This window comes from Pyxicephalus adspersus, chromosome 6 (genome assembly GCF_032062135.1).
Source record: "Pyxicephalus adspersus chromosome 6, UCB_Pads_2.0, whole genome shotgun sequence".
Lineage (NCBI taxonomy): Eukaryota > Metazoa > Chordata > Amphibia > Anura > Pyxicephalidae > Pyxicephalus > Pyxicephalus adspersus.
In genome coordinates, this window is record NC_092863.1 from 8,210,605 (window position 1) to 8,230,590 (window position 19,986).

Below are 19,986 nucleotides of genomic sequence, written 5' to 3' on the forward strand. Positions count from 1 at the left end.
TATTATGTATTTTTTTTTTAATTTAAAACATTAAAAGAAAGTTTATTTTTAAAATATATAGATTTTTTTAATTTATTCAATCTATTATTTTTACATGATTTTGTGTTTCAAACTTTATTATACTCATACTAATATATTATACAGTAAAATACATTTTCATGAAAAACAATGTACCGCTTTTAGACATATAAAACCGGAAAGAAATGAACCACTAGGGAGGTTAAAGTCATTTTCTATTTGTTAGCAAATGCTTTCAATCCTGCATCAGATCAGTTCCAGATTTTTTGGATTACCCAACTTCACTGATGAAAGTGTAACTTCTCCAGTCTTGGAGATTACATTCTCACATAACTTTTTGTGTATGACTTCAAGATGCCTAGTATTGTCCTTGCCTGACTGTTTCTGGGTTAGATTCACATTCCAGAAAACTACCGGAGTAGTTGGTGAATTTGTTCAAAATATTAATTTTATGTTCACTAAACAAACCTCGGGGATGAGATGTCTGGCCTGCAATCCACAGACTACCCACAGTTAATGAATTGTATATATCAATGGATCTTACCATACATATCCAATATTTTTTTTTCTCTGCCACATAATAGTACAGCACAATTTGGGACCCCACATTTATAACTGCCTGAAAAAACAGCAATGTGTGTTCTGTGCATTGTAATGCCACCATTCTCTAGTCATATCTTGCAAGGTACAAGAACACTTCTCAGATCTCTGGTTTAACTAAGTAATCCCAAATGTGTTCTGGTAAGTTGTTTTTAAGAATTGAGTCTGCTTGGAAGAGCCTTCAATTATTTTTTTTCATTGCTTTTTTTATGAATGGGTCACACAAATTACATTTGGTAGATTGTAAGCTCTTTGGGGCAGGGTCCTCTCCTCCTCCTGTGTCACTGTCTGTATTCTCCTGTCATATGCAACCCCTTGTTAATGTATAGTGCTGCTTAACATGTTGGTGCTATATAAATCCTGTTTAATAATATTATTAATAATAATATTAATAACAATAATAATAATAAAAAGGAAAGAGCAGCTGTAACACCGCAGGGATGAGGTATTTAGGGAAGCATTTTCATGAAGTTTAATTTCTTTACCCTTTAAGTTTTAGGTTACAGATTAGCCAAATGATTAAATTAAATTTTTATTTAAATGCTTAGATTGTAATAATGTCTCAAGCTTCTGATATTCACAATCCTATCACCCCAAAAAAAAATTACAAATCCATTTATAAATAAGACACGTTTGTGGTTATCATTAATAAACCCCCTATGTGTTTACTTGCAGATGTAAATTAGCATCTCATTATGTTTTCCATCTTTTCTTCATCTGCTAGAGGCACTACATTAAACATAATTCTGTACATGACACAAAAAGATCAAAACAGTGGCTCAAATAGTTTCTGGTATCTGATACTCTGTTGAACCTCACCCCCTGGGTGAAAAAAGGCTTAGGGTTTTGTGTTAGGACCTAGAAGCACTGACGGTGTATTTATTAATACATTTATGGTGGGTAGCTCACCTGTTTATTGTCTGCTGTAGCTGACCTTGCCAGAATTTACAATCCATAAAGGCCAATAGGCAAATCAAGCCTGCCATCTGGTGGACATATCTGGGCATACATGAGCCATCATTACCCTATATCATCTGTTCCAGAGCATTGTAGTGTAAAGCCAAAAAAGCTTAGCCATTGATGCCAACTGCCCCCCAGAATACTTAGTGAGGGCTGGTAGAATCCAAAGTTACTTGTGTATATATATATATATATATATATAAAACTCCCCTACAAAAGGATAAATTAAATAAATCTCCATGGTTGCTTGTCTTATAGTCTTGTCTTTTTGTTTATTTCCCAGATTTTTGGACTTTTAAGGCACCAAAGGTCATTACACTTTATACAACATCAATTTTAAAAACATAATTTATTATTCATTAAAAGGCTGTCTTATTGCTAATTTTCCTGTTGTTTTAAACATGGAGCTGGTGCAAAGTTACCACCAATTACACCGGGGAACAATTTGGAACAAACTTTTTGTTGGCTTAAATTTTTAAGCTTATTTACACTAAAAAATGTATGCTGATTCTGAAAGTGCAGTTTATTTTCTTCTATCACGGCAGGTTTTTTCTATACCGCTTAAAAAATAATGCTATTACTGTAGGGTGGATTTGTATAGGCCTTTCATTTACAAGCAATACAGTGTAGTCAGAGGTTGTGCGCTGTTCTACGTAGTGAATAAGCAAAATGTATTTTTCTACTTACACACGTATTTCCGTTCTTTCAGATCATGTCTGGCTCTGCTGTTTCTCGTCGTAAGAGCCTAAACATTCCTGATTTATTTTGTTATATCTATGGCAGTTTCACCATTCCCAGTCAAAGGGCAAACATCAGCACATTTGTAGAGCAAGCCTATTTGGCATATTTCAAAGTTAAACTGGGTGATCAAGATAAGTCTTGGGGCCCTCATAAGGTGTGCAAACAGTGTGTTGAGGGTTTACGGATGTGGACAAAGGGTACACGTGATAAGAAGCCATTTAGTATTCCTATGGTTTGTTGAGAGCCAGGAGATCATTTCAATGACTGTTACTTTTATATAGTGGAAACTTCAGGATATAAGAAGAAAAATTAATGTAACAGAGTATCCTAGTCTACCATCGGCTATATGCCCAGTGGCTAATTCAGATGAAATCCCAGTGCCAGTTTTTGTTACACTACCCTCTCCCTCTCTCCCTTCCCTCTGAATATGATGATGAACTAGATGACAACAATGATGAAGAGTTTAAATTGAAGAGGACTCTGTTCGTAAAGAATTTGATCAGGATTAGTTGAGTGATTTGGGACTATCGAAGAAGGCTTCAGAACTCTTAGCACCAAGACGTGCTAAGACGTGCGTGAGAAAAACTTACTTGAAAAAGGAACTAAGGTATCGTACTTTCGAACCAGAGAAATTGCATTGGTTTAATGGAGGAATTGGAAATTCCAATCTATAACTCAACTGAATGGCGACTATTCATCGATAGCTCAAAGTGGAGCTTAAAGTGCGTCCTCCTTCACAATGGCAAAATATTTGAGTCAGTCCCAATTGGCTATTCAGTTTCTGTTTGTGAATAATATGCAGACATTGTAAGGCCTGGTCAGTACCAGTATTCTCCAGACACCAGTCCCCAAATCTATTGCCTCAGTCTTCACCTATAACAAGGCGCCGCTCAGCCTCGGGAGACTGGTTGGGTCCCCCAGCACTCGGTTGCCCCCAGGGCTTGGTGCGCAAGGGATGGTGTCTGGAGGTAGGCCAGCAGCTAACCAGGAGCCCACAAATACAGAGTACAGAATTATCAGGAAATCCAGAAACAAGGCAAAGTCAAAACACAGGAAATCAGTCCACCAAGCGAGGTACAAAGGGAAGGGCACAAGCAGAGTCGGGGTCAGAAGCAAAGGTTGGTCCAGGCAGAGTTCAAATGGAATATCAGGAACAGGCAAAGGTCAGTAACCGAGAAACACTCAAAATCACTCTAGCACAGGTAAGCCCAGCAGACGCTATAACAGGCACTGATGACTGGGAGCAGAGAGGATTTAAAGTCCCAGCAGCCAATAGCAGTGCAGGACCGAGTCAGGAACTGATCAGCCTCTAGAATTCCCTTCAGCTCTGCGCAGCCCAACAATGGATGCTGGGGATGCCGAAATACATCAGGTTGCTCAGCTAAAGGGAAGCAGAGGCTGCTGCTATTTTAGTTTTCCTGCTGCAAATGACATTGCTGGACAGAACAAACAGTGTTTTTTTACTGCAATGGTGCACAGCACTAAGTCGCCGGACAAAGCATTTCCTAACGGACATAAAGAGTCATTGAGTTGTTGCAATATCACCAACACAATTGGGTCATCTGTGTTGACCTAAAAATGGTACGCTTCCTTGTCAGCAATACAGATACACCAAGTATCTCTGTTATCTTTGCATGTGTGACAGCAGAGCTCAGAGGAGGCATTGAGTTCAAAGGAATTGGCCTCCAAGATCTGCCCTAAAACCAGGTGATCCAAACATTCTACATGAGCCACTTGTTGATAGAAAGAATAATATATTTCTGCCTCTACATATGAAACTGAGTCTGATGAAGCAGTTCATTAAAGCTTTGCCAACTGAAGAAAATTTGTTTTAAGTACATCACTCTGGCATTTCCTAGCCCGTCATTTGAAAAATAATGGCTGATGTGTTCGATGATCCACAGATTCTGCAGCTCATCAAAGATGAACATTTCATCAGGACAACGTCAGAAGTTGAAATAATGCTTGGTTATCATTCAAAGCCATTGTCAAAGACTTTCTTGGAAACACATGAACAAATAACTACACAGAAATTGTCCAGAAACTCTTGGAGAGCTACAAAATGCTTGGTTGCAATATGAGCATCAAGGTGCATTTTCTGCATAGCCATCTTTCTAACTTCCAGGAAAACCTTGGTGCAGTCAGTGATGAGCAAGGTGAATGATCCACCAAGATTTGAAGGTCATGGAAGGACGGTATAAGAGTAGATGGGATGTATATATGATGGCTGACTATTGTTGGAGCATCCAGCGGGATTGTCCTAAAACTGAACACTCCAGGAAAAGCTATAAGCGTAAATTTTTGCCTTAACCACTCACCCTAATAATTTTCAAATGTTTTACTGTAAAAAAAAGTCATAGAGTAACAACAAATCCTTTGTATGAACAAAAGAAATATAAACAAACAGTACATTCAAGTAATTTCATTGTATGTAAAATTTGTATGTTTTTTTGACAAAAATGGAGGGTACCCTGTATTGTAAAAACTGGATGTGATAGCAAAAAACTGGGATCATTTCTGGATTCACCACCCAAAAATTACTAAAAAACAAGTGTAAGATCTAACTCAACAATAAATGGGTTCCCTAGTATTATTAATTAATGAAACAGCATCAATGTCTATGTCTTTTATACAATATTGTAATTACAAAATTGGCTTGTAAAATATAGGTAAAAGCCAATAGTTTGGGGTTGTTTGAGTTTGTTGGTTTGGTTTGTTGTTGAGTACGAAATGGTTAAGGCCTTGTCAGATTTTTGTGTGTGTGTTTAATTGGGATTTTTCAAAGATGATAAAATGGTTATCAGGATCTACGTATAACAGTGTTTCCAGCAAGGGTTCCTCCAGAAGTTGCTAGAGGCTCTTGAGTAGCCTCTGTAAAGGCAGCAATGGCCAGCAATGTCATCAGCATTGTACCTGGCCACCACACCAGTATACAGTGAGCTGTAATTATAGAAGGGTTCCCTAAAACACCAATCTATACTGAGAATAAATCTGCCCACAGGGACAGCAAAAAAATGCTTTCTTTCCCTTCTACACTCTAATATAAAACTAGAAAAAATGTTTTGACAACAAATACATGTTAACTATTCCTCATACGATTTATGTGCCTCAATGTTTTAAGGAAGCCTTTAATATGCATTGTATATTATTTGTCATTAAATGCACCCTGTATTAAATGTTTGCATGCACTATATTGTGTTTCTAAAAATAATTTTAAAAATTAAAAAAAAAAACAGTCTACAAATACACAATACACATGAAAATGAATGAAAAGCCATTATACCTTTTCTAGCAGAGATTACTGCATTATTTCTTCATTAGGTTAGGAGATGTGTCTGATATGTCCTGTGGCCATTTGACCTCTGGAGGTTTACAATCCTCATATCTTTTCTGTATTGTTCCAGTTTTTAATGTTAAATAGTTTTTTTCTTGTACTCTTAAATTAATCCACTAGATGACAGCAAATGGTTATATAGGTATTGTATTTATCTTTATAAACCACAAAATATTTGTTCCCTTTTCTCTACACTTATCAACTCTCTTTGCTCTGATGTATAGACCAGCCCATCCTGTAAATGATGTTCCATATTTGCAAACGCTATTAAACTGAGCAACAGTCTCATTTCTATTGATTACAATTTAAACTAGGAAACAATCGATCAGACATGTTTAAAAATTTAGTTTCTTTCACTGCTGTGCCATTCTGTGGGAAGCAGCACCAGATTGCATAGTTTATGCAAATACAAATTCATAATTTTAGAAATTTGTTGATGGTGATCTGCCTATCTTTTTAAAAACGTTTTATAGCAGCCAAGAGAGAAGGGAATATTACAACCTTCATGAGCTTCTAGTGCAATCGGTTCCTCAACCTCACTTGTCCCAACTATCCAACAGAGCCAAATTTGTCAATTGCTGTGCATGTTTGGTATTTTTGGCAGGATGCTTACAAGGGATAAAGATGACACCAAAAACATACAGTAAAACAAAAAAACTTTTTTTAATAAAAAAAAAAAATGTACATCCATAATACATCTATATACAAAATATCATAGAAGCAACATACACCCCATGAATAAATTAAACATACACTCCAGTAAAACTTAAAAAGCAATGAGATGCATACGGAGGACTACCTGTTCAGCCTGGGCCTCAGTGTTCTATCCAAGCATCATGGCCCAGTCCACCCAATGCCCAAAGGAAACCTGTATGTGCTCTGTAGACACAAGCTGCTGAGGCTAATGAATGTGCCCACAGTCTGTTCCGTGCACATTCTCATACAGTAAGAAGGAAAGATGAACAGTATTAGAAGAGGAGACCCAGAAGCACACAGAGCTGCAATACATAGTACAGAGAGCTTAGATTAAATACATTCTTTTGGGACAAAAGCTACCATTGCTGACTTGAAGGTGCAGATTCTCGAGCCCTTCAGACATTTCACTGTGGTAATGTGTTGGTACAATGTGGTGCCATTCATCCTGCCAAAGTGCTACATGGACCATTTTTGGGTGTGTCAGGCTGCCCAAATTCAAATGAGTGGAGTAAATGGATCCTCAAAGACTTAATAAACAGGGAAGCAACACTTAGGATGACAGTTATGGTGACTGAACATAAGTTAGCCATCTATTAAGGTTTGCTTTGCCATATAAGCTCCGTATTTACTGGCAGTTCACTTGTCACGGTTTTTTTAGTCTTTTCATACTATCTTAGTAAATCCTGTTGGTGCAAATGGGGCCTTAGAGAAAGTAGGAACATAGTTTTCCCTGATCTCAGAGCACAGCACAGATCAGGGAAAGCGGCATGGTTCTTAGAATCCCAGCTTACAGGTCATACACAAATACAGGTTTAAAGCATGTATACTCTAGAAGGAGAGGGCACAGGTTTTTTTTTCTATGCATTAGATATCCTCTCAAAACTACAGGCTTGAATTCTCCTTTATGACAACTCAAGCCGATGGTTTCAAATTGAGTTCATCAGTTAATGTAATGACAATTACAAACAATTTTAAAAACACAGTTTTAAATAAAACAATACAAATAAAATTGATTTGTCATAAAAACAGACATAGTTTCCTTAAATAATATATATATTACAGTTATAACAGCACTTTTCTTTTCCATAAAATATATTAGGGAAGGTTTATTATCTTGCATTATTAGGCAAACAGAGTCATTCACACATAAATAAGCACTATATATTATATTCCCTGACTGGTCATATTGCATCGCCCATGTGAATCTTGTGCAGTATTTGTAGAGTCGGGGTAAAAAAAAAAAAATAAAGATTTTGGAGGGCATTGGGAGAGTAAACTATATCCACCAGAAATAGTCTCAATGCCTCTCCAATGGATTGTTCAATGGAATATATTAGAACTTTATTCCAAATGGTGCAACTTATAGTACATGGATAGCAATACAGAATTTAAGATATTCTTAGCAATTGTTAGCTATACACAAGGGGCAATCAGTGATTTACAGTTTCTTAAACAGCACCTGCGCTAGAAGAAATGTAAAGTCTATCATTTTGAAATGGTGTGTGCCTGATCATCATGAATTGCATGTAGTAATTTTAGGGGAAATTTAATAGCATCCAGTGTGTATCTCAGCATGTTTCGAAGAAATTGAGGACTGAATAAATTCTGAGACCTTAACCAAAATCAGCTCAAAAAACGTGTACTGTCTGCACAGAAACCTTAAAAGCACTGTAAGAATCTACTGCACCATGTACCCTATGTTGGCACTGCTGCTTTTTGGCCAGGCTCAGACTTTACAAAGCCTCTGTGAACATGGGCTAATAAACTGGGAGCTGCAAATCACTGAACAGCTCTGACTGAACTGAAACCATAGTCCACTTAAGATCAACTTAGGATAGTCTGACATTACTTTGTGCTTTGCTATTATTCCACCATACAGATAATTGTAGCTCAAACACCTATAAACATGAGCCCTCATGACCATCTTCACATTAAGTTCTAAATCTGCACTACATCATAGTGGCCAGTCATTCGTGTTCTTTTTGTGTGTAACCTCCACCACAGGATGAATGGCTGATTTAGAAGAAATTTTCATTACAATATGGTTTTCGAAAAATCCCAATTAAGCTGTTTTTTTCTTAAAACAGGTACTTGTACCTCGACTACTATGGTCCAGTTGACACAGACTGCCCTACTATGCCATCTTAAACTGCTGCAGCCAAATAAATGCAGTAAGGAGGACTGGAGTCCTGTGAATTGCAACGTGAGTACTGTTGTCAAGGGACAACTTAGTATTTAGGCAACTCTGTAGCTGGAATAACTAATTAACACAAAGAAGTTCCTACACATATAATAATTAATACTTACCTGTCTTTGGGTCCCTAAAACTAACTTAGAAAAGCCAGAAAATTTGTATGCATTTTACAGTCTTAACTGGTTCCAAACCCTGGCCTCTACACCCCCAGAAGTCCTAAACTGACAGAGGGGTGAGTGGGTTTGGAAAATCTAAGCAGCAACCAAGAGAGAATATAAATATGGCTATTCTAATGTCCAGCTATTGTCAAAAAACAGCAGTGCCCAGTTAAGCAGAGATTCTGAAAACTGCAGCCTGGAAAATAAGCTAAAGCTTCCAAATTATTTTTAAAAAGTGCTTTTTGTAAACATTTTATGCTTTCCAGAAAAAATCGATTTAATTAAACCCTACACTTGCCTCACAGCTGGAGTTTGGCTGCAGAATCTTGTTTGCCCTCCATTTATAATATTGGTGTTGCCCAGTAGCTCTGAGGACAGCAGAACTCAGTAACTGTGCCCTCTAAGAATCCCACCGACAGAATACCAATTTATTTCCAATGTGCTCTGTCAGCATTTCACACCTCCAAGGCCCTGGAAAACAATTTTATAGTGGGATTTTAAGAGGGTCGCTCCAATTGATTTGTAAGTGCAGAGATTCACCCTTTCTCTGTTAAAGTGAAAGCCACATTAGGACCGCTTTAGCCCAGCTTTGTAAGATAATAAATAAACATATGTGAACTGATAATAATGAAGCAAACGTACAAATATGCTGTCAGTTTGGTATTTGTCATAGTCACAAAATGTTTCTGGCACCAGAATTGACACAAGGAGGATATAGCATTTTACAGAGAACTGTGGAAAACACACCTTCCCATATCATACCATATTTTTAGAGGTGGCCCAAATGACTGTGTTAAGATATCTCTGACTGTGAAAACAGGTATAATCGAGAATGGAGCTTCAAAGGAGTACAGGCAAGGTGAGAACTTTAAGGGAGGGGGGCCCTTTACAGAGACATTTTCACAAAGCCCTGCACTAATGCCTAAAAACAAACCTTCGACCGTTCATGTTAGTTTCTGCTCGACACAAGCCTAACACATACATATTGGGACAATTTGGTTAGAAGCCACATATTTTCCAGTGTGGTAGGCTGTAGGGGGAACCAGGGTTTCTTACTGAAGCTCAGAAAGAATGTGCATGCTACATGCAGATTGTGCCCATGGTAGTACCTAGATACTATAAAGCCACCTTACTAAGCTATACCCCTATATTACCCCAATGAAATCTTTTTCAACACATTTATGTGCTGTTTCTGTGCCTACATTAAAAACACCCATGTACCTGAGCCCATAGGAAGCTGATAAAAACTAGAATTTGACAAACAGTAAACGCCATGTAAAAATACTGTTCATTTTAAGGGGTTTGCAATGTCTGTTAGCATTAACTTATCTTACAAAAAATAGGTGTAATATTTTTTTCCTTAGGAGAAAGACTTATCCCTGTAGAACATTATAACAATCATTATTATTTAAAATGACAATAAAATATCATCATAGATTACAATAAACTTGAACTCGAGGTAATTGACAACATTTTCTTTGCAATGCTGCCCTCACCACACACACCGCAAGGTTTAAATGTTTGTTTTAGCTATGGGTACCGGTAAAAAAACAATTGTGTTTATTATTCTTTGTTTCTGGAGGCTTCTTCCCCTGGTATGATGGTATAACTGGTCTGTCACCAAAGCCTCTTTAGCACTCCACTGGTCACAGGCCTGACATTATCATGTATAAACATGAGAGGATTCTGCGGACCCATACACAACTTGAAGCATAGACAGAAGAGGAGCAAAGGACAAGGTAAGTAAAGGAACAAGCATTTAACCCTTGCAATACTGCTTGAGCCTCACTACAAAGGTAATGTTATCAGTATCCTGGAGCACGCTGCATAGCAGGGCGTAGTGAAACTGTGTACCATTAAATGTGCTTCCTGTGCCCAGAATGACAATTAAAGAACAACGATTGTTGTGCTACCTCAGGTGCCTCTTGGCATTCAATATAAAACAAAAGTTGTGTTCTGACTTCTATGTGGTATGGCGCCGCAGTGCTTTGAATAGCCCTTCCTTCCTAAACAGGACAAAGTCTAGAAATCTGCAGCAGACAATGATTGTAGGACTGTGCGATGTGTCAAGGCAGCAGTACAAGTGCTGAAGTGAGCGGGAGGAGTAGTCTCAGGAAGGTGTGTTTGTTGATGTTACTGCAGCTTCCTCTTGGCAAGGTCTCTCTGAATGCCCATTAGATGCTTTGTCCATGATGACTGGAGACACTGGTGGAGGTTTATAAAGCAAAAGAGCAAGCAAAAAGAACACTAGTCCAATCACCTGCAAGATCAACAACAGTGTTAGTGTAATTAAAGGGCATCTCCACTTTTCAGTTTCAGCTTTGTAGACAAAATACATTTTTACACCATATGCTGGGATAACGTCTGATTTATTTTAAGACTCAATTATTTTAGACATTAGAGCAGCTCTTATAAACCCTTCACTAACCTTGTAAACGAGTCCAGCGATGAGCATATAGCTGCTCATGGCTGAATTTTGGTACATATAACAGGAGCCCTTTTCTCCGCTTTGGTTTTGCCAGAGCAAGCAGGAAATGTCGATCATGGAGCCAAAAGCAATGGGTCCAGGGATTCCACCTGAAAAATAAAGGGAAAACATTGCAGTAGGACTTTTCTTAAAACACATTCCAAACATACTAAAAAATTGATTTTTTTGATTTACATACACTTTAACTTGTATGGTCCTCAGGGGCACAGACTAATGCATTCTAAGTTTTGTATTATTTTCATTAAACAAGAAGAGCAAAAAACATACATTAAAGTATTATTATAACAGTTGAATGCTTTTCTGAGAAAAACAAAGAACATTAGCAAATTAGACATGGATCATGAACAACCTACCACCTAATAAAGTAACAAACACCAGTCTGGTTTGCTTGGTTACCAACCATTCAGAAAAGTAGAATCTCATAGAGAGCCAGAAAAACTAAACTAATGCAGGTTGCTAAGACACACAGGTAAAAATTACAGGAAGAAAGAAGCAAAATCCCAACTCTGAAGAAAAAAAAAAAACAAATCCTCCAATAGTAGTTTTTAGAAGAAAAAGAAACAGTAAAGCATCTCCACCAAGCATCTATCAGTCAAAGCAAATAATCCATGGATCCCATGTAAAAATCTAAAATTATGAACAGCCTTATTATACATGTGTGTTTATCCCTGACTATAACCCAATTCAAATTACAGTTTTCAGTTGAGTAATATTTGACAATCTCCATTGCCTAACTATCACAATTAAAGATTCTAAAAGAATATAGGAATGGAGGGAGATGGAATGCTTTGGTAGAGCAAGTCAGTCTTAGGAAACAGGGCACACTTCCGGACCTTGGGTAGAATAGTCTGCATGACCAAGTAGATTAGGTTGTAGTTTCTGGTCCAAAGTCTACATACCCATGGTCATTGCCACCAAACATCATTGGTACTTGGCCACATCCTCAGAAACAAAGAGTGGAGGCTTGTTGGTTAAGTTTGGATGACCAGGACCATGTACCACTGTGAAATGGCCATACACTTCTTTTAAATAAGAGCAGTGTTTAGTGAAATTTTAGATGTGGGGGGCATAGACTAACATGAAATTATTTTTTTACTCGGTGAAGCAGCTCAGAATATGTCAATGTTACAAAAGAGTGGAAGAACTGCCGCAATAGTAGGAGAATCATGATGAGTGTTACCTAGAAAAGCCAAAGCCCCTATGAAGAGCTAGGGTCTGCTTTCCCATGACTTCTACAATACTGCTAGCCCAAAGGCCTTAGCGGTCATTTTGCATCTCAAAACATAACTGTATTTGACTGATCCATCTCTGGAAGTCCAGATGTCTCTCTTCTTTACCTCCATAGGCCATAATTCTAGAGGTACCTGGCACCAGACAAGCTGGAAACAGCAAATGGTAGTCAGGAGCCCCTGAACGTGCAGCAGTTCAATAACGAGATAATGTAACAGGCTTTTGCCAAACTTTGACATTTCTCTGCAGCAAAATACATAGTTTCTAGATGCGTACACTTCTCTGCTATGATTGGGATTCCAACAACAATAATCTTTTAAGATGGAATAGGTAAGGATTAGACCTCTGTCAGTTTCTACTGCTGCATGTGTTGATAGCTCTTAATACTTGTCCAGTTGTCCCAACTGGATGTAGAAAAATCTCCTTAGATTTAGACAGCAATAAAAACCTGATCAAGATGAAAATCCTTCTCCACTATTTCTAAATATTAATTAGGGGTTTTGGCTGGAGATCTTATTTTGGCTTTAAATAAAAGGCACTCAGGCCACTGATTTGTCACTGTATTCAGTCATAGGCAGTATAAATCCAAATGGTAAATATGATCAGCACTAGAGCACTATCATTTTACCTACATTCATAGAAAATCTGCTTTAAAATGAAGAGCTAAAGCCTGACTTTCCAATATAAACCATTTTATAAAAAGCCGTAAATCTCATCCCATCCAGAGCCCACTTTACCAGTTAAGCCATGGCCGTTAATGGTGTTTTATAGGGAGAGCTGGTTACTTAGTGAAGAGCACAGATGAGAGATGATTAAATGCAGGAAGCAGCCCGGCCTATCAGCAGGGTTATTGAATCCATTAGCTAAGTACTTCTTGTCATAGCATACCTAATGTTCGCACTAATATCCACTGGATCCCAAGTGCAAAGGAACGCTGACCGTCCGGAACACACCTACAATTACATGGGGCCACATTAGTGGAAAAATATAAAGAACATTAAAAGAAACACTTCAATCCACATAAAAATCTAACATTGTTTCTAATAACAGAGCGGTCTCCTAATGCAGATATATACAGCATAGGTAAACTTTTAAGAAAAATACATATTTCATTCCTCCTTTTGTATGGCCAAGACAATCTCGAGACTTTTTTAGGTTAGTATGAAATATTGCCTGTTAATATTGCATATGTTATTTATCTAGCCAGTAGATGAAGATTTAGGCTCCTTGCAGACATTGGGCCTAATGTATTAAAGTTCTCCACAGCTGGAGAGAAAACACTTTTATCAATGAAGCTGGGTGATCGAGCAAACCTGGAATGGATTTGGTACAGGAGTAAAAACATTTGCTTGCAAATAAATTTTAGGAAATCTATTCCAGATTTATTTCATTAATCATTTTATTATTATTATTATTTTATCAGATTTGCCATTTGTATTCTGACAAAAGAGGGGGTGGTGCAGGGTGGGAATAGGTTGGAGGACAAATGACCACTAGCTACCAGGGAGTAACTAGATGCATCACCCATGCCATCAGAGCTATTATATGTTTCTACTTATAAAGGACAAAATAAATGTTCATACCGTAAGGTTGCAGTGAGTGCAGGAATACTGCATAGGAATGTAAACAGTATAATAGAGAATGTAAACACCAGCAGCAGTGACATCTTTTTGCAGGAGGAGGAACATTTTCCAGCTACAGCCTGTGTCCCCATAACAGAGATATTGGAGGCCACACAGCTGCAGTTTTCATAAACCTAAGATAAAAGAAAGAGATTGCCAACTTAAAGGGGTATTCATTATAATAAATTAGATAAATTAAATGTTTTCATCTGACAGTCACAAATATAAATTTGTAGAAACATTTAAATTGCACTGTTAATGCAACCTGAGGCACATTTTTGTTTTCAATTTGAGAATAGTTTGTGTTTCTGTGTACCGTTCCACAAGGCTGAAATAAAAGCCTCTTTTGCTCATCTCGTGGAAGCAGTAAGAGTTTTTCTAACTTTGACAGTTTAAAGCTTTTATCGACCACCTCCCAACCCTCTCTAACTCATCTCCAGTGTTCTCCCCAGCCCCTTTTAGCTGGACGCACCACCCACACTTGTCAGTACCCACCTGGCGATTTTTGGGTGGTTACTGAAGAGATGGGTCACAATACAAGGGCTGACACCCGCCTACAATTTTTTGAACACTGATCTCCCAATATTAGCTATAAATGCTGCCAAAAATACCTAAATCTGTGGTTATGTGACATGCTGAGTGCTGAATCACTTTCCCCCACTGCAAAATATCAGGGTCCTTTTTCTGAGCACCCATGTTACTGTAAGAATTTCCCTTTGATGGGGTCCTCAAGTTGTCCCAAAGTCTTTTTCTGAAGGGCAGATAAATAACCAGTTGAGTGAATGCCTGGACTGCAGTACCATTCCCATTAACTGGAATTGAATGTGAGGTTAAATCTCCTCAAATGAGACATAGCCAATACTGAAAGTTTTGCATATATCATTTACCTCTCTCTGTATACATTTCTTATTGCAACAGATGCATGCAAACTCACTTGTGGAGGATCAGATTCAGAAACATCAATGGGAAAATTTCACAGCCAAGGCCCCCAAACCATAAAATTGTTTTGCTTATTTCAAGAAATCACATAGCTGTCCATATGTACATTTGGGTTACATTATATGCCTTGTTTCCAAATCTTGAAGCGCTATAAGAGGTCAGTGGTTGTAACTTTGTTGTAATTTTGGGTAGACTTACCCTGCATAGGAATTTCTTATATACAAGTTAATGAAAGATAGTTACCTTTCTGCCATCACCATGGTCCATATAGCTTCCTGAGCAGCCCGCATAGCAAGCAGAATAATACATAACATTATCGGCTCCGCAGACAGGACTGTAAAGATCCTGTGAACAGCGGCACCCAGCATTGCACGCAGAGGAAAGGTTGAGGCTTCCTCCTAAGAGGTTGCTGCAAAGAGAAAACAATAATATCAAACCTTTAATACTGCGCATTATTGTGTGGTGTTAGTGACTGGGAGGGGAAGTCAAGGAAAATGTTTCCAGCAAGGATACAGACAGCAATGGTTTTACCATTCATCAATGTATCAGAAACCAAAAAAATATTTTTTGCCTGGAGTTACACTCCAAATTTGATAAAATCAAAGCATTAATAAAAAAAGTTTGTATTGCAATTTATTTTAAAAGACGTATATACAGACTTACACAGCACAAAACAGTAAACAAGTTGTAGTAGGAATGACAAGTAAAAAAAAAGTACCTGTCAGTATAGGGTGCGGTGACTCCAGCCATAGGCATGTTAGGACAGCTAATGAGGAAGATGAAGACTGACATAAGACTGAGTACAGTACACAGGACACAGAACCGGATGACTCCTGAGCAGTGCAGTTTCAGTTTGTTCACTATGAATCCCCCCAAAAAAGTTCCGCCACCCCCAGCAGGAACCACCAGGTAGCCTGTACAAGAGAAAGAAACAAATTATCAGCCTACGCTACTATACAGGAGGCATCATTCAGGGGACAAAGCTTTCTCATTGTTGCCAAATGGACCCAACTACCACATTGTCATCGGCTTCCATAAAATAGATGTTCTGGGAATACCTGATCCAAAGTCTATGGGAAAGGGATTCCCTTCTCTACCCGTTAGGATGTGCAGAAAAGATCCAACTGCTGAAGGAAACCATTTACAGAGTTTTACATTTTATCACATTCACCCACACAGTTAGAAAAGGAAATATGTCTCTTTAAACATGTTCTTTCACCCCCTTCATGATATAATGCAGTTCAATTAATTAAGTGGGACAAGTCGATAAAACACCATGCTGAGCCCCAGTGCCATCAAATAAAGGCACAAGTGCAGACATTCAGCCTCCCGCCTTTCTCCATCTGTTCATTGTACTAAAAAACATTGCACTGTGTTTGACCTCAAACATATTTTACTTTCACTTTTATATAGAACAATGGTCTGACAATGAGTCTGTTTGCGGAATTCTCAGGAGTTCAGCAATCATCGATCTGTAACTGTAATGTGACAAAGGACATTTTAAAGGGTTCCCACAGAGAACCGTTCCGTCTGCCCACAACACAATGGCATGTTAGGTATGTGGCGGGATGATTTCACAACAGCTGGGCCCCTGCATTAGATGTTTTGGACAGAACTTTAGTTTGGTGCATGGTTACATTGATTAATGTAGCATGTAAACCCCAAATGAATGGTATTTAGTTTGCTGAAGCACCATGAATCATAAAGGACCCATTTTTACTGTGTTTCTTATATATTGTTACCTTTCAAGGCTACTGATCATCTGCAGTCTCTATATAATGTAGGTGCACTCTAACGACGTTTGGATAACCACTTGTGGTCTCCACTGGAAAACCAAATGACAGGGTGGCAACACAGAAACACAACTGGGAAACAGGGATAAAATGTTGTCACCCTGTAACAAAGTGCCTGAAAATAGATCTCCATGGTAGGAACCCCAGGTATTATTTTATTAAAATCAGAATGAAAAATATTGAAAAATAATTTACTGAAATGATTGAGGTGAATTTATGTTAGTTTTCGTTTAGCATACAGTTGTGGGACTGAATAATGAACTGTATATACATATAACATCCTATAGATTTCCCTTTAATTCTTGGTAAAAGTATATTGTGTTTTTTCTCAATGTATAATGATGAAGAACCTTGTGAATGTATGTCATCTCTGTATTTGGAATTGGAATAGAAATAGCAGAGGGAACACAATGCTCTTAAAAAGGTCTTTTGAAACGTAGTACACATTTCCTGCTTCCAGTAACTGCTTCACTCTTGTAGTTGTGTTTCCAACCACAAATATGCTGTTATTGGTCATAGTATTTCTGTCTCTCTCAGCGACCTCATTACATGACTTTAGTCTGCTTGATAAGACACACATGCAGTAGCTGATTCATCACACTAAATATAACATTTTCCGCACAATGTGTTAGAGCTTCAATAAAAGAAAAGTAAAGCCCACATCTGCCCAAAACAATATTTTTTAATTGAGTTTGTAGGTGTTAGAAAGCATTTTTCTGCTTTCTTTGTCCCATGGAGGTTTCTCCCAATATCATATCTATTTGACAGTACAGGAAGTCAGGAAAAAAGTTGGATAGTTTAGAACCTCTTTCAGGATTTTATTGCTCTCTGTATTTCTAGTAAAGCAGAACTAAACTAAAAAAAAAAAAAATCACTCACCTTTACTTATGCAGATCCCTCAATCCCTGTGGAGGTTTCCTTGATTGGGTCCAGCGCCATCTGGTTACCCGTGTTCGCCAGCGCCAGGCACCGCCATCTTTTGTCCTGCTTCTGCCTATGTCACCAAACCTTGCACTGACAAAGACAGAAGGGGAGGGGCTTCACCTTTTTTTTTTCTAAAAAGGAGTTTTTTAATCCCCCTCGCAAGAAATAGAAGGCATATTCTACCTTTCATAAAAAGGTTTTCTAAATTTTAGTTTAGGCCTGCTTTAAAGAAGAACTATATATAGGGGTTAGTATATTATAAATGAAGTAGCACTAATCCTCCTGTCCCCTACACTGACCCAAACTAACCATTCACTCCTTTACAGGTCTGTATCTAACAAGATATGGCAAGGAGTGGTTGACATATCACACCAGTCTGCACCCCTGTGCGGTACAGTCATGTTGACTTCTTTGGGATATTGCCTATTTTGATCTTCCTTGTTGCTGTAAGGCCCTGGTCCAGCACCAGAGCTCACTAGACATAAATCCCCCAATATAACATTGCACCCCTCGTCTATAGCAAGCCTGATGTTTTCCTCTTTAGAAATACATGCCAATGTGATCATCTTAGTTGTTATAATCTCGGCAGTGTTTGTTTCTTTTAAAATGTTGTTTCTACATATGGTGGGGGGAGAATGTATAAATCTGTAAGCATAACACAACAACAAAAAACTTAATACAGTAAACAAAAGTTACTTACAAAAATGACAACAACTCAAAATATATGCATGCTGAAAAATGATTTTAATGATCAGGGAACTATTGATTTCATGTATTTATTTTCTAAAACACAAATACATCTGCAGCTATAAACCACAGACTTTTTGTGTAAGCCAAGTAGTCATTTCGTGCTATCAAATTTGCAATAACAAAACCTACCAAAAAAAGTAGCAGCTTCTGATGCACTCAAGCTAAACTGAGATTCTAAAAACTTTGGTCCAAATGTTGACACCCCTGTAATAAGGGTTGCTTCTGTTGCTCCGGCTAGGCACAGGAAAACAAAGGTGGGATTTTTGAGAAGCATCAACACTGACCTGCACAGAAAAGAATATTGAAGAACATTTTAGATGGAGATCATTTATTGAGGGTCAAATTTCCTACAAACAGCTAGACCTGTTACCCTCTGGGTAGAACCCTTACACTATGCAACAGTTATTACATTTTAATATTCTGAAATTATACAGTTAATATGAACCTGTGGTCAGGCTATGAGCATTTATTTTTTTGCATGTGCCTAACAAGCAATAAACAAGATTTAAAATAAGTAACTAATTATGTCTGTAGCTGCAGGTAATATGGAGTAATTCATCCTCAAAATTCAAAGTATAAACACCAAAGTTACTCTTCATGTCATACTATTAACAGTTTTGCTTTCTTAGTTCCTCCTCCAAAAGCACCTTCTTAATAGTTACATTAGAGATTGAAAAGGCCGGAAGGCTGACGAGTCAATTATCAGAGGGGGCGCAGAGTTAAAAAATCCCCATTATGAGAGGAAGCAGGGTTGCAGAATCACTGTTGGTAATGGGGAGCAAGTAGGACTGTGGTGCTCATTTATTGATGAAAGGAGAGAGCCACTCTCCCTAGCTACTGAATAATTGCTGGGACAAGAGATCATGGACTACTGAACAGTTGAGTAACTGCTAAGACGGGGAGCAGGGGAAGATGGACTTTCAAATCTTTACTGATCTGCTAGGTGAGCAGGAAGGTCTGGCAGTTAAAAATAAATGACTTTGCAGTGAATTGTGACGATTAAATGCACCACAATGCTTAAAAGTATGGAGATCAGTTAATTGGTTTGTTAAAGGTTATATAAAGCTTGTAGATCACATAGTACCTGGATTTGGGATATGTTTAGATTGTCACACAGAAGGGTTTCGATGTACGCGGTGTCAGACATTGTAAACTTGTGTTTACTTCTTAGAACAGCACAGGTGAGATTTGGAGTCATCATATATTAGATTTCCATTATTTTATGGGGCTGCAGGTTGTTAAAAGGCAGTAATATGGAAGTGTGAGACTCACAGTAGAAATACAGTGGTACCTCGGTATAAGTCTGCTTTGGAATAACTCCAACTTGGTATATAAGTCCTGTTTGGACACAAAAAATTTTGCTTGGTATACAACCTTTGTGCTAGAACTTGTATGGGTCAAAATGAGTCATAACACCGCGCGTTACCCTTATTTCCCTCTCTCGAGACAAAACCACGACCGCCCACGAGCGTCGGTACGCCAGTTGCTACCATTCAGTGAACAACCTGCGCTATAACTCTCTGTGAATTACATAACATC

The 19,986-nt window shown here is 38.0% G+C and overlaps 1 protein-coding gene across 1 annotated transcript in view; it reads right to left on the bottom strand.

Moving 5' to 3' along the window:
* Positions 1-6,296: 6,296 nt before the first annotated feature.
* The window catches only part of SLCO4A1 (solute carrier organic anion transporter family member 4A1), a 31,067-nt gene continuing 17,377 nt past the window's right edge, over positions 6,297-19,986 (bottom strand). Inside the window, exons 6-12 of the mRNA XM_072414442.1 lie at positions 18,577-18,731; positions 15,699-15,894; positions 15,224-15,389; positions 14,003-14,175; positions 13,308-13,372; positions 11,130-11,278; positions 6,297-10,961 (exon numbers count right to left, since the gene is read on the bottom strand). Of these exons, the coding sequence (XP_072270543.1) occupies positions 10,812-10,961; positions 11,130-11,278; positions 13,308-13,372; positions 14,003-14,175; positions 15,224-15,389; positions 15,699-15,894; positions 18,577-18,731 (1,054 nt within the window). The 3' untranslated portion in view covers positions 6,297-10,811. The remainder of the gene's footprint in view (positions 10,962-11,129; positions 11,279-13,307; positions 13,373-14,002; positions 14,176-15,223; positions 15,390-15,698; positions 15,895-18,576; positions 18,732-19,986) is intronic.